The 24,462-nt window shown below is 44.3% G+C and overlaps 1 protein-coding gene across 1 annotated transcript in view; it reads right to left on the bottom strand.

The window, feature by feature from the left end:
* ESYT2 (extended synaptotagmin 2) overlaps positions 1 to 22,775 on the bottom strand; it is a 50,008-nt gene extending 27,233 nt beyond the window's left edge. Inside the window, exons 1-8 of the mRNA XM_025044856.1 lie at positions 22,755 to 22,775; positions 18,055 to 18,096; positions 17,089 to 17,223; positions 13,643 to 13,719; positions 11,371 to 11,443; positions 11,055 to 11,144; positions 4,203 to 4,258; positions 471 to 591 (exon numbers count right to left, since the gene is read on the bottom strand). Of these exons, the coding sequence (XP_024900624.1) occupies positions 471 to 591; positions 4,203 to 4,258; positions 11,055 to 11,144; positions 11,371 to 11,443; positions 13,643 to 13,719; positions 17,089 to 17,223; positions 18,055 to 18,096; positions 22,755 to 22,760 (600 nt within the window). The 5' untranslated portion in view covers positions 22,761 to 22,775. The remainder of the gene's footprint in view (positions 1 to 470; positions 592 to 4,202; positions 4,259 to 11,054; positions 11,145 to 11,370; positions 11,444 to 13,642; positions 13,720 to 17,088; positions 17,224 to 18,054; positions 18,097 to 22,754) is intronic.
* Between the last annotated feature and the right edge of the window lie 1,687 nt (positions 22,776 to 24,462).

The following is a 24,462-nucleotide window of genomic DNA, read 5'->3' as shown; positions in this document are numbered from 1 at the left end:
AATGTTTAATTGATAAAAGGTATCCACTCAGATTTCTTTCAAAGGCAAAGGCAGTAAGGTTACCTTTTGTTAGGGGAGCATTCTCCCCCACACTCTTTTTTACAAAATTACTAGGTAACATTCCTGACCCAAACAGCATGGAAAGATGTTTACATTCTATCAGTTACTCATTAAACTCTGAGAGAAAACTTGTGTTCCCATCCTGGACGAAGCTGTCATGACTTCGCATACAAATACTACGGGCTTTCTGAGATGACACCCAAGCTGTCACAGCTGTCCTTCTTGACTTGAGGTTCCCAGCTGAGGTCTAGATGCACACTAGCCAATCTCGTAAGGAGTGTGGCTGGCCAACTAAATACTGCACCGAGACCCAGGCGGCAAGGTCGCTGTCAGGAGAAACCAGGAAGTTACAGGCACAGGGAGTCATGGCTGGCTGTGTGTAAGCGTAACCGAGGCTGGGACATGCTCACCTTTGGTATTGGAAACCGCAACTGGGCTATCTGGACTTCGCTGACAAGAGGAACAGTGATGCGATTGGGAAGCACCAGATAGTTTGATATTATATCCAAAATGATAGTGTCTGACAAACCACTGTTAGGTGGGAGGTAAAAGAACAAAGCAAAATCACACACAGCACATGGAGGCCAGTATCACAGACTGCAGCAGTGCACGTACCACGAACGTTACACCATAGCCCACTCACAGGGTCAGTTATCTGTTCTCCAACACCAATTTAAAACCAGTTCAATTTAAAACTGCGCTTAATTGTTCATCTGTGGTACTGCTATGGTGACTATTACGTAAGATTTATTCGGAGAACAGGAGATCATATTCTGGCTACATTCTGTAATGTCCTAAATAACATTTCATACATTCCTACGTTAATCATTGAATAACTGATATACATTTCATTAACTTTTTAACAAAATATTTCAAATATTCATAAAATTTCAGAGAATACTACAATCCCCATTTACTCATTCAATGTTTATTACAGTAAATTCTCTCTTGCTATATATATGCATCACTCTTAAAGAATTTACAGTTTATTCCCATTTCACACTTTATTTAGGAAATGCATACTGTAATAATTTTGAAATATTATATACCACTGCACAGAGAACTCAGAAATATTAATAAAACTGTGGAGGTTAAAGAAATGAATGCACTTTTAATACATTTTTGCCTCCTCTTTGGGATAAATGTAAGAATTAAGTGTGAATGCTTTTAACAGCATACATAAATGAGGCTTCGTTTCTACAGAGGAATACCTCTGGAAATGCTAAGTTTCAAAAATATTCATTTCTCAGACGTTAAAATTATTAACACACATATATAAAGTAACTACACAAGCAAAAGATCCACTGGGACAGAGTGAAAGTCACTGTCATTCAGTGGACACTGAAGCACACACTGCAAGCTGCGTGTCCAAGTTCAGTAAGACCTGGACCTCACCTACGGACCTGCAGCTCAACATGGAAAAGACTGAAAATATCCCAGAAGCCCATGGCAGCACTCCTCTTCCTGTGGACAGGTCAGTTAATTAGACAGCAACACCCCCAAGAGATAGTTTTCAGAGGATCTAAGACTGAAGGCAGCAGATATGACATAAATGCTTTTAAGAATCCCTTCGCCGCCCTGGTGGCTGGCCGAGCGCCTTGCCACCTGCCTTACCGCTGAGCAGACTCTGGCCCCTAGTCACCAGCGGAAGGCGCCCGCCACAGCTGGCCTTTCCACCCTCCAACGCTCCCAGCCTCCTCCAGCTGTCAGGGCTGTGGTGCCTCTCCTGGGCGCCTGCTGGAGCGTCACCATCCACCTGGCCACTCTGCCTGCCCTGTCTTGTCACCCAGGGATAGCCACCGCCCACCCAGTGTAAGCCTCTGTCCTTCGCAGCCGTCCCTGCTCGTCACCTTGCTTCTCATGTTCTCGCCCCTTCCTAAACCTTCAACACTCAGCTTAGGGCTCCTCGGGTTCCCATATGCAGTGAAAAAATATAGCACATAGTGCTCATTTTATAAAACCTGGCGAGACTCCATTACGTGAGGTTCAAAGTTACTGAATATTTACTTTTATGACGTAAGACTTGCCAAGCTGTGTTTTATTTACAGACAGTCTGAGTGAGAAATAGTAGCCTAAATTTTATGTATGTATGTACATACATAAAGCTTACACAATTACATATGTAGTCATATATATTTTAATGATATATATAATTCTATATGTAGAAGATAAACGTATATTTTGCACATTACATACATAAAAATGTTTATAAAACAATGGCTAGAATCTATGGCTATTTAAAAGAACCTGCCCTACACATAAAATCAGTACATCAAAAGGAGCTGCCTGTGCACATGTCGGCACGTACGCATCTCCGTGTGGACACGCATGCCTGTGTGCATGTCTCCCTGTTAAACGAAGACTCGGGACTGACTTTCCTGAGCTGCAGGCTCCTCAGGGCAGAGCACAGCCTCTGGCTCGCCCTCAAGGGAGTGAACACAGAGCTGTTTACAGAGAAGATGCTCAACGACCTGTTTATTTCAGCTCTCCATGACACTTAAGGGAGGAAAGGAGAACAAACACGTTTTTCTACACTAAATGACAAGGATTTTTCATTTCTGCAGGCTAAACAGCTCCCAGTCTCCCTACTTCTGGTGAAAAGCTCTTCCTTTTGGGGACACCACCACCCCTTGCTGGGGCTTTCTCAAGCATTTTTCTGCCTCCAGTGGACAAACAGAAGTCAGCACTGGAACTCTTTCTGGAACTAGTAAGAAAAGGTTCTTTTTTGACTGAGGCTGCTAAGCTTGCAGAATAGAAGCCAGAAGCTACCACTTCATAGCAAGAGCTGCCCCAAAACAAGGCCGCGCCGAGAAGGGCAGCATCTGGACGCAACACCTGGCTGTGCCTGAAGTCACCTGAAGTCACTCCAGGCCACTCGGTGGGACGGGAGCGCCACGGGAGTGGGAGCAGGCATGCCGTGCACTGTGCACAGCCGCATGCTGCACCGAGGTCAGGCTGGCCAGGAGCAGGCACTCAGAACACACTGTTCGAGGCAGGAACATCCTGTCTTTAAGAAAAGTACTTAATTACCCATTTACTTAGTTAAGACCACTGGAGTCCTAACGAACATTCTAACAAATATTTTTTTAAGTTATACTTTCTTCCCAAAGATCTTTTACAGATAACAGTATTTTCCTATATCCAGTAAACTACGGTACCTAAAAAAAAAAAGGTTTCATTATTATAACTATTAAAATCTTAATTTTTCCCTGATAATGAAACAAAATAAAATTTTAATGGTCATTTCAGGGGCATAAATATACAAGACTAGGAAAAAATAGACTAAACCCAAAGCTTTCAGAATTTCTAAGCTATTTTGGTGGAGGGGGGGCGGGGGGGGAAATCCACAGATAAGCCAAGTACCCATTAGAAACATATGTAACTTTAACCAATAAATAATGCATTTTAACCTTCAGATACAACAGTAAAACCAGCAAAACCAAGTTTCAACGCTATAATCTCAGAATTTCCCACTTGGTAGTTACTGTCCCTCCGCCAGGTAGGACAGATGGATTGTGACACAACCCAGAGGACGTCACTTCTCTCATAGCAGGGATGTGCCCTGATGGCTTCACAGGCTCACTGGAGACAACGACCTCGTGGCTGAGACCTGGTGGCTAGAGACAACGCAGGGGCCCCGCGGCGACAATGCGGGAACTTCGGCTTCTCGCCCCGCCACCACCCTCAGGCCCTGATGCCGGCTACCCTCCAAGGAGTGGCTGCAGCTTGAAAAGAACCCAGGAAGGGCTAGTTCTGAAAATATTCGCTTTTAAAGTTTTACTTTTCTCAAAAAATAATAAAAACTGAACTTAAAAATTAATTTGTAGGATGTGGAAAGGCTGCTACTATTCTAAAACACCAAAACTAAAAAGCTGCTTCCTGGTGAATGAAAAGCAAAAAGAGTGAGCGACTCGGTCCGAAGGCCCTAAGCCCTGACCCCTCTGCTTCTGCCGGTCTGGATGATCGCAGACATGGTTACGGGGAGCCCAGCGGCAGAGCCCAGCTGCAGCCTCTGTGCTGCAGTCTCAGATGAGAGCCTGCCGAGGAGGCGTAGAGTCTGCCTGCGGGAGACGGGCCTTGACGGCTGGGCCCTGCTCTCACAGCATGGTCGACACGCTAACAAGACACGAAGTGACACTTACTTCAGTCCAGGGATATCGAGAAGGTTGGTCAGGCCTGTCCAGTTAATTTCTAAAAGCTGTAAAAAAAAAAAAGGACAAAAATATTTCATATCCAAATTATTTCCAATTTCCAAATCAAATCATATAGGTTGTTTCTTTATAAAAATACTGTCCTGCAACTCATTTTGCACTCTAGAAAACATCGAGGCCATCATCCCTTGTTGGTGATATGAGAGCCGTCTGTTTTGTTTTGTGATGTCATAGTTTTCTCCAGTAAAATCATATAATAATTTATATACCCATTTTCCTACTAATGGGCACTTAGAATACTTATAACTTCTCTTTTAAGTGAAGATTCAGTGATTCTTTTTTTAATTTGTTTTTTATTAAATTTATTGGGGTGACATTGGTTACTATTTTATTACTTATTTTTTTAAACATTTTTTATTAAATAATGACTATTTTTTTTGTATACATGTTCTTGTACATATACACAAACTAGCATTCAAACAAAGTAGACGTTTTGGTCAAAGACACATGTTCATTTGTGTTGACAGTGACTACCTAATTACCCTAAAGAAATATTGCACCGATTTATATCCCTACCACAAGTGTACGAAAATGTCCTTTCTTTATACCCTCACCAAAAAGAGATATTAAAAATCTGGCAGTTAAAAAATGGTACTTTATCACTGTTTCAATTTGCATTTTCCTGATATGAGTGGGGCATGTTCCATCCATTCATTCAACCTTTGTATTTGTTTGCTCGTTTTTCTAGTGGGCATTTATCTTAGAATGATTCCCACATAGCTGGCTAAGATTCCAATAAGTGCATGTGGATGGGTAAAAACTACTGATCAGAAACACTGATTTTCCTATAAAAATGGATACTGCATATCACAAAATCACTTGTGCTTTGTGGTTTTATTTGTGGAAGAAATGCTAAGTAAAATTACATGATCTCAATTACCCAAATAGCTGGAGTAATGAATTCCAGCTCAAATCCCTCTGGGAAGTGGATGGTTATAAATACATGTGAACTAGAAGAGGCAAGGCTCTTTTGGAAAGACTAAAAAGCAATAATTTTTATAAGTCCTGAAAGACTAAAATTTTTCTTCATGGGAGAAAGGAGATACACATGCGCATGGCTCACAGCATGAACTCGTGCCACCCACCCCATAAAAGAGGAGGCCGAGAAGCAGTGACGAACGGAAGCACCACACTCCCCAGCACCCCATCGTCCCTGCAGGCATTTCCCCTACAATAAACCAGGGACCCTGAAAAAACAGCGGATTCCAGGCCTGGGCATCTTGCTGAATCAGAAAGCTTAAGGGAACACTCCCAAACTAATGAGAGGCGCTGTCTACAGACAGGTCACTCAAGATTATAAGTGACGGAAGGCCTACTCACATGACGCTTGTCAAAACGATGAAGTGCATTTAAATGGTACCCGAGTTCAGAGAAACAGAAAACCGGGGAGGAAGATGCAGGATTTTGAGAACAGAACTCAGCTGGGTTTGAGAAGAGATGTGAATGCAAGAAAGAAGGCTCCAGGCGAAGGGGCCCCATGTTCAAGGCTCCGAAGAGGGAGCTGACATGTCCCTGAGCACAGGGGAGGCTGGGGAAGAGAAGTGCCCAGAGTGGAGAGGGGAGAAGGGGCGGTGCGTGAGAGGGAGTGTGAGTGTGAGAATGAGTTATGGGAGGCTTGAAAGCTGAGTCTGGAAAGTCTGCACAGGGACACAGGGCGGAATGCGTGGGGAGGGACAAGCAACTAAAAAATGACGGCCCCCGTGCCCCCTGCGCCGGGATGACGAAGACGTCTGGGGACACTGAAGAGCCCGAGTCGTGTTTCCGAAGGCGTGACACCACCTCTCCGGGCTGCTCTTCCAGGAGAAACGGAACGAGTAACAGGTCACGCTTCACCCTGTACAGCACAGACACGGCCGTGGTCCTCATGCAGACCAGACGTGCCCTCACCTGCTTTTCCATATGTGTTGTCTGATGAACACAGTTAAAATTCACAGTTCAACAACAGCAACCGTTTATCTCAGCACTTACAAGACACCAGGCATCTTAAGTGCATTCGCCCTGCAGTACAAACTACGAATCACCTGGGAAGCTCGTTAAAAACAGACTGGCGGCTCCCACCCTTCCCCAGTGTTTCTGAATTAGTCGACATGGGCTGGTGGGAAAAGTCAAGAATGTTTTCCCTATGGTTTAAAGCTCCTGGGACTTCCAGCTTCCACTTGCGATGCAGAAAACTAGAAAAGCATCACTCTTGAATGCACAAGAGAGCTGCAGTGACAGGGCGGCCAGCCAGCCTGAAACCCTTCCTCAGAGGCGGCTCTGGGGAGGACGAAGCCACCAAAGGGGACGTCAGACGATTCTAGCTAGATCCTAAATGCTAAAGGCCAAGTGTGGGCGAGCCAGCAAAATCCTGTGGGATCCACAGACAAGGGCAGGGGCAGCCCACTTAGTGGGCCAAGCACTGTGTGCGCGCTGCAGGCTATGCAAAGACCGGGGACAGGGGACACTTCCTGCAGGGGTGCAGCTGGGAAAGGAGCAGCTGCTGCCGAAGGACACGAGACCCACCTTCCAAGATAAGGGACGGAAGCCACTGGGCAAGGGACACATAGGTCAAGGCTTGTTGCTGCTGGGGGACAGGAAAACAAGAGAAGACGCCCTGCACGCCTTGGGGAGGGCAGGACGTCCCCCCAGCCCTGCTACTTAGAGACTGTACTGCCGGATCAATATGCACAAACCCACCCGCACGAGACTCAAGGAAACCAAAGGCAGGAGGAGGGCACAGGGCATGGAAAGAGCGCCAGCTCCAAGTCCCCAGACGAGCCGGGATAACGCAGAGCGCCTGTCCTCACCACGGGTGCAGCGACCATCCAAACTAGTGAAAGCCATCAAACCACAGTGCCAAGAAACTCATAAAAGACCAGGCAGGATAAACACCCTCAAGTGGCTGCAGTGACTTAATATGAGGGGTGGGTCTGGGACCCTCCTCAGTCCGGGGGACCTGTTTGCCAGCCTGCCTCCTACGCAGTGCTGTCAAATGGCTTCTGGGAGCCTTATCGAAGCTCCTTCTGCAATCCACCCGCTCCCACGGGACTAGGGTTCTGCATATAACCCAGCTGGAACAGGGAAGGGAGGGGCGGAGGGAAAGCAAGGAGACTCGCTACCTCTTGGGGGCGCTGGCCGCCATGACTCTGGCATGTGGACTGGAGGACCCAAGGGAGCTGGCCTCAGCCAGAGAGAACAGAGCAAAGAGTAACAGGCATGGGAGAGACAGTCACGGTGCCTTTCAGGGTCTGTGTTCCAGGCTGTTCCTCATGCTCAACCGCAGCCCCTGTGTAGGTTTCATGAGACATCAATACATGCTATTTTTATTTTTAAATAAAGCCCTTCCTTTTTTCCTCCTTTGCTTAATGTACCAACTGCTGGACTCCTAGCTAAGAGGACTCAATTTCTTCTCACAATCACTCTAAAAAGAAGCTGTTCCATCTTACAGATGAAGAAACATCATCTGTGGCTCAGACTCGAGAAGCATGTCCTCTGCAGCTGGGAGCATCCCCTTCGCATAAACCCATGCAGAGCAAGTCCAACCGCCTCCCGGAGAAGTTCTGAAGACCTCCCAGGCACGCTCTGGCCTAACTGGTACTCTTGGAACAGGTGTAGAAAGACCTGAGGATCCTGAAACACCCCTAAGACTATACCCCAGGGTGACCCCAACAGCTCTCCAAGGGGCATGAGGGGCACGTCCAAGGGTAGACACTGACTCTGACCAGAACTTTCGCCAAGCTTTTGTGCTTACCAAAATTTGACCTCTGGTCTCAGGACACCACCAGAACGCTAAACTTACATACAGGAAAATATTTAACTTCTTAAAAATCTGAGGACTTGTACGTGCCAGGCATTGTCTTAAGTGTTTTACATCCATTGACACTGTATATTCACATCTGATCTCGTGAGGTAGGTATTACTGGAATCCCAAAGTTACAGATGGGGAAACAGGTTTACAGAAATTAAGTCAGTTGCTCAGAGACACAGTAAGAAGAGAAAAGACTCAGGACTGGAATACCAGGCTGCACGGAGGCCAAGTGGGTCACGTAACCACCACGCTAAGCTGCCCTCCACTGCGGTCCAGAAGTCCCTCCCTTCAGAATCCTTTTGTTTCCTTTTTTTAAAAGGTGGCACATCATTGAAACTCATCTAAAAAATCAACAAGCAGAAAAATGTGTAAAGGTTTCATAGGAGTCTCTCACACTGTGCTTCTAAATCATCTGGATAGTCAAAAAAAAAAAAAACCCAAAACCCAACAAATCTCTCTAGCTGTATTTTTCACTAGGGTGAGAAGAATTACTTGGCAGCCAGCAGTGAATTCTGTTCTCATATTTTCCAGTTGAAAGTAACTGAAAAAAATTCCCTGCTCTCCGAAGCATACGTTTGGTGACTTTACTCACCATTTAAGGAAATAAATGATTTTTAACTTTTCACGGCTTCATCCTTCTTTTCTGACCACTAAAACTTAATTGGAAGTTAATATTATGATGTTATTTTTAAGGTAAACATACCTATGGAAGATCCACACTAAGTTCTGAGGAATAAAGATTTGGATTTTATTACATTCCAAATGGAAAAAGAGCCTCTCTTTAAATTGTTAAAAATTCCCTGTAAAGTAAAAATACTTAGCAATTTGCTGAAGATTATTTTTTATACTCGTTAATGAAGGAAGTCTCTCTTAAACATACTGGCTTTAAACAACTTGTACGTGGAGAAAAAAACATGGATTTAAAATCTTTTATGAATCATTTCTCAAATTTTTAATAAATTAAAATTTAACACAGAGGCCCTTAACAGCTTGCGAATTTTACCATGTTTGTGTACAGTTGTCTCCCAGTCTGAGGGCGATAAGCTCCAAGACCCCCACCCAGTGGATGCCCAAAACCATGGCCAGCACCGAACCCTACCTACGCTGTATTTTTTCCTACACACGTATACCTATAATCAAGTTTACTTTATGAGATTAAAACAATCACTACTAATAAAATAGGACAATTATAACAATAAAATAAGAGTTACTTGAACACAAGCACTGTGGTTCCGTGAGGCCTATCTGAAAACCGAGGCGTCTACTAAGTGACTAACGGGTGGGTGGTATCCGCAGCACGGGGACGGTGGAGAAGGGACGACTCGCCCCGAGGCAGGATGGAGCAGGACAATGTGAGATTTCACTGTGCTGCTCAGAAAGGCACAAAATTTAAAACTTATGAATTGTTTATTTCTGAAATTTTCCACTTAATATTTTCAGATCATGATTCACCATGGGTAAGTGAAAGCAAAACCACAGATGAGGGGGGGCCCACTATAGTTAAAATACACCTAAAATAAGCCCATTATTTAAGCCATAAAAAGCGAATGAGAGTCGTGTTAGTGGTAACAGAAAATGACAACTAATTCTTGTGTTTTTATACAGAAAAAGTACCATTTGTAGTTTGACCTAAATAAACCCATATTTTAGAAACCTAACAGTAACCTGTATTGTTATTTGAATCAAATTATACAATAAATATTCCCGTTTTAAAGTATACGTGATGTTAATGGTGCGTGCAGACAGGACTCCTCGAAGGTTGTAAAAATGGCACATTGTGAAGAGGTGTTTGAGAAACAGATCAATTCATCCATCAGACACTTGCTGAACTGTATGGAGACAGGTACGGCTATGGCTTTCTAAGACTTAATGAGAAGTAGACGGTATGAGCGCCATGGGAGTGAGCAGGAAACCTGACCGCTTCTCCCTGGAAAGGAGACCAGGGCCGAAGACAGCATTCTGGGAAAGGGGAAAGATGAGGGATGGCAGGCTTGGCACCATCCCGGGACTGCAGCTCCTCCCTGTGTTTGACACTTGGCGTGCTCACTGGGCCAGTGCCAGGAAATGAGGATGGGGAGTTGACTCCGTCTAGAAGACCAGGATGAGTGGCCACCAGTGAACACGACCCCTAGTGGGTCAGACTGCACCTCGGGAAGCTGCCCCAGTGGTAAAGTCTACTGAGGACAGAGCTGCGGCAGAATGCCAGCAAGAAGCTGCAGGAGCCCAGGTGAGGGGGAGCCAAGGTGAGGGGGAGGGCTCTAGGTGAGGAGAAGTCTAGGAAGGAATAAGTTTGTTGCCTTATTTTGGTGGCTAATACAAAGTATCGACTTATAACAAAAAGTGGAATAATATATGTAGCTAACGATGTGAAATGATAACATTTATTATAGCTTATTCAAGTGTTGGGATATACTTCAGTCAAAAAAATCTTTAGGACTTTTAGAAACCTAGTGTATAACTGTGCAATTCATTAAACATGCCACGAAAGGCAGGCACTGCATGGGAATGATGGAGCCTCTGTCTGTGGGAGCAGTAAGGGGACCCACTGTGAAAACTGCAGCTCTGTCGGGCTGGGCTGGTCTAGGCACGCACTTCAGGCTTACTGCTTCTGTGACCTGGACAAACTAGACTAAATTTCTGGTCAGTAATAGGAAACCGTGCTGGTATTTAAATACAGAAGTATGAGGATTAAATGAGCAAACATCTATAAATCATCATACTCAGTGATAGATGCTGAGTGTTCATTTAAAAATATTCTGTTATCAAATTTTCTGTAACAAATGTATTATTTTTATACTCAGGAAAAAAGGTGTCTATCCAAAGATATTAAGCTCTCCATTCGGGCATATAGAGGTATAAACACTCACAGTATTCACACATCAGAAAGGAAGACGAGAGCTAAGGAGAGAACTATTTCTCTGCTTCGTATACCCTTACATACGTCCGTATTCTTGTCAGTGAATGGGAGGATAAGGACGAAATAAACGTCAACTTACTGGCTTCCTGAGAAAGAAGATAGACAAAGCTCCCACTAAGGGCATGTCTCCGATCAGCGGTTCCAGGATCACCCGCATTGTACCGTGAATCTAAATTCAAACGGGAAACCAAAACATGTAACAGCAAGCAATTCCACAGGCCATTTACTGATGTAAGAATGAGATGTGTGTTCGCCTGAGCATCTGACCACAGCTTTCTCTACAGATAAACACTTAACTTCAAAGAAATTCTGAGTTAATAAAAACGTCACCATTTTTTTTTTTATGAATAAAGCATAGAGAATTTTAGAAGACTATGAAATTTAAAAAAACTTACCTGTATACTTTGCACACCGGCTCTACAAAAATATCGCTTGATCTCCAAATCAATCTCACAATTTCCTACAAAACTAGCAAAGAAAAAGTTCTGTATTACATTCTCTTAATCACCACAGACCTGGAAAGTGTATAATCTATAATAATAGTAAAGCAACTAAAACCAGGCTGTAGGCAAAGCTGTAAGCTGTGGCCCATGCCAGTGTTGTAGATGTCACGCTGATTTGACACCACCGCCCAACGGTGGGGTCTGCTGCAGACTTAGGTGTAGCTACAAAAGTCACCTCCCGAAGGGCAGTGCTGGAGCAATGTCTTGGTGGAATGTCATTTTCATGTGTTTTACAAACAAATGTGTTTGTTTAAAACACAAAAAAGCTTAGATTATATTTCTCCACGAGGAAATTTTGCGCGCATGCTCCACCGTCCTGAGAAAACTAGCAGAGCCCAGGACTCTGTGATGTCAAAGGTTGGAAACCTTTCAATCACTCCTTCCCCATACCTACTACCAGTAACCACTGTTCTACTTTGTCTCTGAATCTGATCACTCTATAATCTCATATATACAGGACTTGTCCTTTTGTGACAGGTTTATTTCATGTAGTATGATGTCCTCATGGTTCATCCATGTTGTAGCATGTTGCAGGATCTCCTTTTTAAAGGCTGAATACTACTCCACTGAACGTATACGCCACACTTTGCTTATACATTCATCTGTCACTGAACATTTCTTAACTGTTGTGGATGAGGCTGCTATAAACGTGGGTGCGCAGATATCTCTGAGAGCTTACTTTTGGTTCCTGTGGGTAAATACCCAGAAGTGGAACTGCTGGGTCATATGGTAATTCTATGTTTAAGTTTTCCACAGCAGCTGCACCATTTTACGTCCTCATCAACAGTGCACAAGGGCCCCAATTTCTCCACAGCCTCACCAACAGTTTCGTTTTGTTTTTAATAGTAGCCATCTTAATGGGTGTAAGGTGGCATATTATAGTTTTGATTTGCATTTCCCTGATTATTAGCGAGTCAGAGCATCTTTCCATATGCCTATTGTCCATTTGTATATCATCTTTAGAGAAAGGTCTATTCAGGTTCTTTGCCCATTTTTGGAGTCAGGTTATTTTGTCGTTGCTGAGTTGCAGGAGTGCTCTGTATATTCTGAGCCCAATCCCTTATCAGATATGTGGTCACATGCATTTTACTGATGCTACAGAGGACGTTCAGTGCTGACATTTGACATTATTAAGTCTTCCAAACCATGAGCATGGGCTGTCTTCTCATTTATTTACACCTTCTTTAATGTCTCACAGAATGTTTTGTAGTTTTCATTGTATGTCTTTCACCTGCTTGGTTAAGTTAATTCCTAAGTATTTTATTCTTTTTGATTCTATTGTAAATGAAATTGTTTTCTTAACTTCCTTTTTGGGTTGTTCATTGTTAGTGTACAGAATGAAACTGATTTTTGTGTGTGTTGATTTTGTATTGTTACTTTGCTAAATTCATTTATTAGTTCTAAGAGGATTTTTTGTGTGATCCTGACGTCTTCCTACGTAGAGAATATCATGTGTGAACAGAGATAATGTCGCTTCTTCCTTTCCAACCTGGATGCCTTTTATTTTTCTTACCTAATTGCCTCCCAGTACCATGTTGAATAGTGGTAAGAGCGAGTGTTCCTGCCTTGTTCTTGACCTTAGAGGAAAAGCTTTGTGTTTTACCACTAAAGATGATGTCTGCTATTTCTCATACATGTCTTTTTTGTGCTGAAGTAGTTTCCTTCTTCCCTAGTTTGAATGTTATCATGCAACAGAGTTGAATTTTGTCAAACGCTTTTTCGGATACAAACTGAGAAGATCATGTGGTTCCTTCCTGCATACTGTTAATGCCGTGTATCACAGTGATTGATTTTCATATGCTGATCCACCCTGCATCCCAGGAATAAATCCCATGGTGTATGATCCTTTTGATACGTTGCTGAATTCAGTTTGCTAGCTTTTTGTTGAGGATTTTGGCATCAATGATCATAAAGGATATGTGTCTGTAGTTTTCTTGTAGTGCCTTTAGTTTCTTTTATTTAACGAGTTTTATGAATGGCAGTTAACTAGGCTATTAGGAACTGAGACCCAGGCAGTAAACAAATTTGGGTCCTCATCAAGAATTTAGTCAAATTTCACCAAACAGCAGAGAAGACGTGTGCTCATTATATCCGCCACCTGTGAGTATGGCTAGGCGACAGTATACATCACAAACGTGACGCAACACGCACAATAAAAACTCACCTAATCTGAAGATCCAAAATAATCTGCCTTTTGTCCACATTTTCAGTGTACGCCTTAACACCATTGACCCTGAGGGGCTAGAACAGAAGCAGCTTATTTTAAAATGCAGGGACGGGTTAAAAAAAAAAAACAACAGAAAACAAAACGAACCACCAAACCTTGCAATACGGCAGAGAGATGAAAAGAATGAGCTTTAGCATCCAGCTGTAAGCATTAAAGCTCTGCTTTCATGGGGTCCTAGCCATTTCACTCTCGGCAAGCTATCTGACCGTGCTGCTTGGTCTCCTCACCGTAAAATGCAGATAACAATGGTGTCTACCTCACGAGGTTGCTGGGTGACTACAGGGCACAGGGGATGTGAGGAGTGCCATGCGCTGTGCCTAGTGGCACCGGCCCTGCCGCTGTCAGCTCGTGGACTCAGTAGTCACGGGTTTCACTCCTTTCCAAGTCTCGTAGCCCTCGTCTCGTCCAAGTTACTTTCCCTCTACTTTATCCTGCGTTGTTTGAAACATTACCTTCCTTTCATTTTTTATATCTTGTAATTTTTCGTTTCTTAAGATTTTCACAAAAATTGGACTTTTGAGTAAATTGAAAATACTAGCAATAGGCATAATTTCAAAACCTAATACATGATATAAGGTCTGATTCAAATGACTCTGTAAAAGGAAAAAGTAGATTATGATAAGTGTTCTATTTCAAGGGCCAGTTGTAACATCATTTCAAAACTTTTTCCCATTTATCAATTTAAGATCCCTTCCAAGAAAGTTCTCTGCATCGCATCTGAGCATTCAGAACTCAAGCTGAGTCTAACCACTGTGCTGTACACCTGAAACTAATATAAATTAATATAATATTGACTGTGAACTCTAATTGAAAAATTAAAAATTAAAAAAAACTCAAGCCAAAGAAACACCTTACCTCTAGAGTACTACTACCTACGTGGCCAGTTTGGGGGTGCTCTGAGATCCTACCCCTCAGCAAGCTCAGTGAGAGTCTACCTTCCTGACTACTCTAAGTTCCCGAGCTTTCCCCTAATGAGACCAGCTCAGACATGTACAGACTGACCAATCACAAAAACACAATCAAGTCACTGTGCAGACAAGTGAAAATGAACATAGGGCTCAGGACTTTCAGTTTAAATGTTTGCCTTAGATAACGCAACCCTCCTCCATTTAGGGCAGTGGTCCTCAACCAGGGACCGGTGCTCCTATGAGAATCTAATGCCTGATGATCTGAGGCGGAGCTGAGGCGGTGATGCCGGCGCTGGGGAGTGGCTGCAGATGCAGATGAAGCTTCGCTAGCTGGCCTGCTGCTCCCCTCCTGCTGTGTGGCCCAGTTTCTAACAGGCCGCGGACTGGTACCGGGGGTTGGGGCTCTGATTTAGATGACAGGTTAGGAGCAGGGAGGCCAACACCACTCTGGATGACTGAGAGTTATTATCTAAGGAAGAACAAAAACTGCAGGCCCTGAGGGACTCAGCTCAGACATCCGGTCTGGACAAAGGACCCAGCTCGGGTCTCTGCGCGCCCTTCTCGTCTGCCTTCCTCAGACAGCCGGGTTCACCTGCACTTGTCAGAGCTCGGCGCGGTAGGTAACGGTGCCCCCTGTATTGAATCGGCACTTCTCTTATATTGTTACTGTCCTCCAACGGGGACCTCGTTTAGTTACAGCACGAGTAACAGAACATGAACCTAACCTTCCTCGAACAGGTCTGGCTGGAGTAAGAATTCTAACCACAAACACGAGCATATCTCACGTTGGGGTACAGCAAACTACAGCCTGCAGGCTAACGCTGGTCTTTGGCCAAGAATGATTTTTACATTTTTAAGGGTTGTAAAAGAAGGGGGTAGGTAGGAGAAGACTATGCCTCAAAGGCTTTATGTGGCTGTCAAAAATGGAAATATTTACTGTACTGAGCCCTGCTTCTTATTCACATAACATTCCCACCATCTGTCACCATCTTAGTTACAGAGGTAAAGTACCCAGTAACGGTAACTGTCACGTGGGTCTCCTGTGCAGGCACCTGTGTGCTCCAACAACAGCACGATCACACCCCAGCTCATGTTTGGAGGCCTCAGGGCCAAGAGGAAATGGCCGGCACAGCGTGCCTGCCTGCACCTGAGTGCCAGATTCCGACTGCAGGGAAGGCGGCGCATTCTCTGCACAGGAAAAACCTCCTTTCAGGGGAAAAAGCGACCTTGGGAGTGTAGGAAGGGAACACACGTGGGGCAGGGACACTGACCTGCCCTGACAAACACAACACAGCAACCAGGTCAGACACACCTCAGCCATGCTTAAAGCCCTAGCGGGCTGAAGCAAAGATGTCTGAACCACGATGCGTGGGGACGGTGTGTTGCCTGCTCCGCCGGACGTGCACTAAATGTGTGTAAACTCTGTGGGGGCTGTTTTGAAAGTGCCATTGGATTCTGAGTATTTATCAGGTACAGAAAACAATGTTATCTTGGAAACTAACATGATGTTATACATCAATTACATCTCAATAAAAAGCTATCTTAAACTGTTGCTAATTATTGTAAACAGTGATTTTAAAAATAAATAAGAAAGGGAATTTGCCATGATTAACTAATTTAGATGCAGTCCTGAGACTTGCACTCAGTAACATTAGGGGTCAGCAGCTTCCCGCTGTACACACAGACAGACCGCAGAGCCACTGCAATAAAGCGAACGTCTCAACAGAGCGAGGCACGCGAGTGTTCTGGTTTCCCGGTGCATGTAATAGCTATGTGTACACTATACTGTAGTCTGGTAAATGTGCAATAGCATAAGTCTAAAAAGCAATGTACATACTCTTAATGTAAAATAGTTTTTACTAAAGAAATGCTAACCATCATCTATGCCCACTGGAAAAATGGTGCCAACGCACTGGCGTGATGCAGCATTGCCAAAAACCTTCAATTTGTAAAAAAACAAAAAACAAAAAACACTAACTGTGAAGTGCAATAAAATGAGGTATGCCTATAATATAATTCCAGTAACAAAACCCACCTTTCCTTTCACCCACATACTTAACGAAGGCGATGCCTACAAGACTGGCACCCTAGTCCTCAGCGGTTGTATCAAACATCTTTGTCAACTACTGAAACATTAGTATGAATTCATGCATCAAACTCCCTTTCCAGCCGACAGATTGCTAAAAACTGTACAAAAGTAATTCTGGCAGAGGGTGTGGGGTAGAAAGACACACTGGGACTGAGGGAAACCCCCAGGGAGCCTGGACTGGCCAAAGATCACAGTGAACAGGGGAGGTGGGCGAAGACCCCGACAGACCAAGTGCCCACGTGAGAGCCCGAGAGGGACCGCAGAGACCCCCACAACCTTCCCCGGGAGCAGTGGTCTCTAGAAAACAATTTCAAGTAGTCTAACATTTTTTTAAGCTTTCATAGCAATCCCCCTGTGTGCACAATGTGGGTACGTAAGAAACTGACCTGCTGACCCATGTCGACTTTCGTGAAACTAAAGGTGCTAAGGTGGGTGTTTGCTCCCCGCACCGCTGGCTCTATGGTTTCTCGAAACAACTTCTCTATAAATTGGCAAATAAAAGGCCACATGTGTTTTACAGTCTGGAAAGGAGAGAGAACTCATGTTAAACAAAATGTCAAAATACACAATGTACTTAAATCACGATGAAAAATTACGCCCCTATAGTTTACCTGAATTTTTGAAAATTAAAGGGGGTCCTTTTTGTTACGTGAAATCAACTTAATTTTAAGTTTTAAAATGCATTACACAATAAACTACTGATTAACCAATATGTTGTAGGAATTCGTTACTCTGGTTAAATTCTATTTAAGCATATCTACATTTAATGATTGCTAAAAAAAATAAATCAGAAAATCCTGTAGTTTCGACTTACTGTTAAAAACCTAAAACTGAGATCCTGGTAACAATGAGTTTCCTTTAACGATGGACTCACTTCCAGTGCTGTCGGGTGATCATTACCGACACGAGCTTTCATTCCACAGCCTGAAGGACATGTGGATACGGAGATAAAAGGGATCTACCTCAAAGTGTGCTGATCCAAACACATAACCTTTGAAAAACGGATGATTATTACCTATTACTAGGTTTCTTGGCAGTTATTTCCCTCTTCATAATAATGTTTCCACAATCTTTGCTCACGATTATTACACAACAGATGTGAGCAGTAGCCAATCAGAAAAAAAAGACAGAAGTCCGAGATACAACTACGAATGCCTCATTAATTTTCTCATGTCAGAGACATGGTTTTCACTGTTTAGAAAAGAAAGTAAAATCATTTATGACTGAGTTCTTTTGGTAGCAGAAGCCAAATGAATTTACACAGTGTCAACATCCAAACCTCCAAATATGGAAAGATGGCATCTCATCCCAATTCCCGCTGATATCTGGTATTCAGTATACCATACTCTTACCTTATTTAGCCATTCTGCTCTTTCAGTGTCTGGAAAATGAACCTAGGAGAAAAACACACACACGTGACTTACTGACTCCCGTCACGCAGGCCATCTGGTGTTCTCACTGTAGGTCTACTATTTATATAATATAAGGCTGGAGGACGGCCTCTGAGGGAAACTGAACTGTGTGGCACCCTGGCTTTACATGCTAGAAACACTCTGAAGCAGAGAAGTCAGCAAGTGCCACAGGCCCTTCTACATCCCCACTGTCCAGAGGAATGCTCCCTGCTATCTGCAGGATCATGAAAAGCACTCCAAATGGACCTGGTCCTTTTTGGAAGAATCGCTCCTCCACCTATCACCAGCGCAGTCGTCACGTGTTCCAGGTATCCAGACGCAAAGCCTTCAAACCCCACCTTTCCTTCTGCGTTCCTCTTCAGCCAGACAGCCGGCAGACACGTTTCCACACCTGGCCCCTCTCCACACGCCACCCCCATCCCCGCCAAATGAGAGCCGTACTGGAGCGCTCCACGAGTACGGTCTGTATACTGAAGGAAATAAGTGTCTGCAGATGTAGAAAGAAACCTGTTTAGTGAAAAGGTGAAGCAGAACTTTCTTTGCTGTTGAAACACAGCCCCCTTGCCGAGGAAGGCCGAAGCCACCGTGGGTAGGACGTTTGCCTCTGAGAAACGCTACGTACCCCTTCGTCTCTCAAAAAAGAGCACACTGGCCACGACGACATTCTGAAATCACCATACCTCCACTTCAGACCCGTGGTGGATCACAGGCAGTCTCACTGGTGACTGAGCCGTGCTAAGTGTTCTGATTTTTGGAACTGCCACACTTCCCTGAGTAACACGCAGACACAGCCAGTGAAAGACAAGCTCCCTGTCCCATTCTTTGGCTGAGAGGTGCTGGTCTGGGAATATCACCATGGGGGCGGGAGGGTGGTCCCCAAGAAGACGGTTCTTTGAGAAGCAACTCTACCTCTCTAAGCTTGGTCCCTAAAATAAATCATGGATTGGGGCCTGGCAGGAGCCAGCTCCTGGTCAGAGAGAGGCCACCATCATCACGTCCATTACAGCCACACAGCTCCGCAGGAGAGGCCACGGCAGGCGCCATCTGTTTCCCGTGGGCCGGTGCCTGAGCAGCCCGCACCGTTACACCGCGCAGGTAGAGCCTTTCATTTGCCTGAACCATGAGGGTGGGCTAGAGCGAATGGAAACGTTTTCCTAAATAAAGCTGGCTTGAATCCATTCTGGGACAAAACCAAAGGGACGGCGACTTTCGGACTTCAGGGAAAGATGGCGCTCAGAGAGGCAGATCTGGGGAGAGAACTGCTGGCCAAGGCGGCTTCAGCCCCGAGGGGCCGCCGCCGTCAAGGCTCACTGTGACCTCAGTGGACCTGAGGGGCCGCGCGTCCCCCAGGAGCAGCAGCCGATCCAGGCTGGGTGGGGAGAGCTGAGGGCTGGCTAAACTCGCAGACCAGGTCGCGAGGGGACGTGTGTGCAATTCATCTGCCACTTCTTCACCCTGTAGTAAAGGGGTTCAACGCTCTACAAGTCAGATCAGGACTGTGACAGGGTGCCACTCAAAGGCACGTCAGCCTTAGAGAGGGTGTTAACCTGGTCCCCTGTAGCAATTTAATGTGAGCCTGTCTCTCCTGCCCCCACCCCTCTGAATCCAACCAGCCACTGGTGGTGACAGGAAGGACCGAAGGTGGACAAAGAACACCTTCTACTTGGGGACAGCCGGGACTTCTTCACTGTGGATTGTTCTTCCTCTCATAATTTCAGAGTAAACAAGAGCCAATGACTCTGCAGGCTTCTGCCTGAACATCTGGTGATGCTGTGGCCGTCGACACAACACCTGCTTCCCAGCGACACCAAGTCCGGCTACCAGAACGCGGAGCCGCCCATCAGTGGCCTCCTCAAGACCACAAACTCCTGTGTGGTTCGGCTTCTTCAGCGCAACCTTCAAGGGCCCAGCTCAAGCCCCGGCTCCTCTACACAGGACTGACCCTTCTGTGGTGACCCCTCACCATGTTTGCCTCCCCTCCACAGTCCTTCCTCACAGTCACCTCACTTGGTCCTGGACGGCCCCTCAGACACACTACCGGCCGTAGCCGCCCTCCCAACAGCACCTCCCTCTCAGGGTCTCTGTGCATCTGCAGGTGTCACACCATCGCCGTGACGCTCCTCGACCGCAGTGACTCCCTCACCCAGCGGACGACACGCTTGCAGAAAAAAAGAACTGTCTCAGAACCGACAGGGTGCCCACGCCCAGTCTAACGCCAGTCCTCAATCTCTGTAGGTACTGCGCTTCTTATTGAAGTCCATGTTTGTGACTGTTTTCAATTGCTCATTTAGAATATTACTCTAGTGTTAAATTCTTTGGGCTTTAATGTAAAATGTTATCTGAAGTGTCAAATCTCTGTACAGTGTTGGAATTAAAATGCTGTACCACGCCACACTGAGTAAACAATTACCCACATCAAGAAAACATTTAAGGCCCCCTTGGCTAACAGACACGGGGAGAACGGGCGACACTCGGATGTCAATGAGAGGAGCCGGAAAAGGCGGTCCATGATATCAGTTCTAGAGAACTTAAATTGCTACTCTGCCTCGTAAATGAATGTCAAGTGCCCTTTGATAAAAATTACAGCAAGAAGAGTTTAATCTGCCACTTAAGCTTCCTTTTAGCTGTTTTCAGATCCTTTCTTCTTCTAAAATACGATGAGGTGACAGGATAAGTTCATTTTTCCCTGATCCCCAGTAAGCAAACAAAGCACCACGTGTGAAAACAACAACTTTGCGTGTCGTACTCAGTCTGTGACCCTCAGTCGCCAGTCAGAGCGGACATCAGAGCGTACCCCCCTGGGGGCACAGCGGCTCTTGGGGCTGTCCCGACACCTCTGCAGGTGGACAGCCCCGGCCCTCGGTAACCACCGGCCAGCAGAGCCACAGGTCCTGTCACGCAGGCTGTACCTGCTTCCAGGGAGCAGGGGTAAGTGGCCGGTGCCCTTCTGTCACCGGTGGGGGTGGCCTACTGACCCTCCCCACCTCAGAGCACCTGCCTCTCTGCTGTTCGAGTGCAGAAGCGTTCCCTTCCTCTATGAGACGGAAATGTGATTATCGTGGTTTTCATTTTTTTTTTTAAACAGATTTCCTGGTTTCTTTGGAGAACAGAATTCTTGCTAAGTTCTGAGAGCCCATAACGAGATACCCTAAGAACTGTGCCTCACACAGAGAAAGCTTAGACCTATCCAGATTCTCCGCCCACTTCAAATCTCAAGAAGGCTGGAAGGCTGCGGAATAATTTACGAAATCTATTGTAAAGTGAAAATACAAGATGGAGAAAAGCATGAACAACTGGCTCCCATTCATGTCAGAAGAGGTGAGGACAGAAGTGTGTGCGTGTATAATACATGCTTAAAAACATTTTTAAATAAAAGATTAACAAAAGCTTTTTAAAAAACTTTACTTTGGGGAGGGAGAGAACAGGGTGGCAGAGACAAGTATATGAGTTAGGGAAAATGGAATCGAATCGACCCTCACCTCGCATTAAACTTCCTCCCACAGCACCACCAAGGGTTTGCAAAATGCGCTTCCTTCCGGGGCCACACGATCGGCTCTGTGACGACGTGAACAGACAGGGCAGGTGTACCCCAGTTTACTTACGAGGGAATGAAAACTTAAATGAAGTGGTTTGCCTGGAGCTGTACAGCCAGAGTCAGACACATGCTTCCTGCCTCCACGTCCAACTCTGAACATCACACGGCCGTTTCAGTGGTCTTTGTGCGCCCAGCATCAGGGAATTCCCACGCATACCAAATGCGTGACTTAACCCACCGACTGGGCCAGTAACGACGAGTTTCTGTATATTCCAATCAGTCCATAGTACCAAATTCATATCTGCAAATGCCATCAAGTGAACTTCTATTGTCTATTAAAGTCTTCGTAAGTTATAAGAAGTAACTATTTGTTAACATATTACCAAGTTTTCCAATCAATAAAAAATTGATTAATAGACTACTGGTCTCAAAAATACAGTATACATATGTATAAGTACTTTTATAAGTTATACACATTTTTAAATGCACAGAAAAGTTTGCAAAAATATATATCGAACTACTGTAACAAGGAGAATGAGGCTTTACTTTTCCTTTATTTCTGTATATTTGAATTTCTCTAAGAGACATAAACTACTTTTCTAATCACTACTGTAATTTAAGGTTAAAATTAAGAATTTTCTAACACAAAAGTACTATTTTTACATAACAAATGACTCAAATTATGTAAAAATAGAATTTTTATAAATTAAGCTATATTTGAATTAGAGAGAAAGATACTAAGAAACAAAACTCTTACAACATAAGTAATCTGCTCTGAATTTGACTTGAAAAAAAATTTTTGATACATCATTTTAAATGCAAAGCATAACTCTTGAGTCAAACACTGTATCAACTAAATATGATGATCCCTAAAAAAATGGCCCAAAATGAAAACACCTGCCTTCACTAACACTATTTGATTTCTCTGAGTTCACTGACTACCCTCACATCGGTCTGCCAGTGCGAGCAAAGCCCCATTCGTCTTGGCATACCGAAAGCCAGGGTAACCCATAAAGCTATAGTTTCTCTCCCGCAAAACACACACCAGTCCCACGAACCACCTACGGAATTTACACTTATGTAACAGCAGAGCTTCTCCACTCACCGTCATGCACCAGTACAGAAACAGTTTGACTGGTGTGAACTCGGATTTCGTCACTGCATTTTCGTCACTGTGCTAGTCCTTAATCTATTATGGCACGTGCGTAATTCGTTCTTCATGAAGGACAGGCTGAAGAGCATTTATCGAGCAGTTACTTGGGTCCGGCTCTGCCCAGAGCCAGGGATACGATGCAGAATCAGACAGGCTCAGGTCCTCGGGAAGCTTGCAGCTGGTGGCGTGGACTGGCGTGGAGAGGTATGACCACCAGCCTGGGAGGGAAGAACCATGGCAGCAAGGGGAGGGCCTGACGCTGCCTGGAAGAGTCCATAAAAGATTCGGGAAGAACACGGCACGTGAGATGGGTGTGAAAGAATGAGCTGGGGCTGGTGTGCAAAGAAGAGAGAACAGTCAAAGCAAAAATAAAGGCGCACGCGACTCACTCTGCTGCATTAGCGGATGGGAAGAATGGAAGAGCCGAAGATAAAAAATCAGTGCTTACTTCAGAGTGCCAAAGAAAAAGAGTATTACCAAAATTGAAGAAAGGAAATCTGCTAACAAAATTTTAATTCTGTTCATTAAGTTGAAAATCTGCTTTTCACTAATACATATTCATAAACATCTGCTCATGTTCCACAAAATAGAATTTAAAATAGCAAAAACATCACAGAGAAAGATTGGGATCTGCAGGGGAAACAGAAAACATGTTTCTGAATCATACAGAGATGCATGAACACATATCATTTGGCTTTAAATCTTATCTTTCAACAACAACAATCCACTAATATCTTTTATAAGTCCAATTATAAAACAAGTTTTCATACTTCTTATATTATCTCTACACACCAGAAATAATCATTGTGTGATTACTCTAATTTTGATTACGGAGTTAACACTACCCACGAAATCTTTTTTATCTTATTTTTTAGAAGAACAAAGGCATACTTTGGATTCTAATATGATGTTGATATTACTAAAGTTGTCCTGTTTAGAAAAAAATTAAACTAAATATACAAAGACAGAACATTAACTGTATGCCAGGAACTCTACATACAGTATCTTGTTTAAACCTCACAATGGCCCTTTGAACAAGTGATGGCTCCATCTAAAAGATAACTGGCCTAATTTGTCCAGTTACAGGGGAAATAAGTGGACCGGACCCAGAGGGCTCTACAGTCCACCCTGTCGTGGTTTGAAGTCTAAAGGATGGAACAAACATGTACAGAACTAAAATTTTCTAAATTAAATTATATTTCCCCATTTCTGAACATTAAAAAAATATATGGAATAACATTTAAAACCGAGATTAAATAAAAGAACTGTCTTCAAACAGCACTGCCCTGAAGACGCTGCTGGCCGCTCTGTGCGGAGGCCTTTACTGTCTAGCTGAGTGCCGGCAACGCCACAGAGGTACGGGGCCCGTCACAGTGGGCGTGGGGTGCCCGTTTAAAACCCCATCAGCATCAGCAGCACTGAAACGTGTGGTGTACATTAATGCTGTCGCCTCATCCCTTCACCAAAAAGACCTAGAATAAGGTCATTGATGTCTGGAAAATATGAAGATACATATCTATTTACCTGAAGCATTAATGATTTAATATATCTTTAAGTAAAATTCAAAAGATAAATGGATAAAATGTCTTTAAATAAAATTCAAAAGATAAATGGATAACATTATCATTTGATACTAAACTCATTAAACCTCAAATAGTTA

Source organism: Pteropus alecto, unplaced genomic scaffold (assembly GCF_000325575.1).
Source record: "Pteropus alecto unplaced genomic scaffold, ASM32557v1 scaffold320, whole genome shotgun sequence".
NCBI lineage: Eukaryota > Metazoa > Chordata > Mammalia > Chiroptera > Pteropodidae > Pteropus > Pteropus alecto.
The sequence above is the reverse complement of the archived record's forward strand: the minus strand, read 5'-3'. Positions and strand labels throughout refer to the sequence as shown.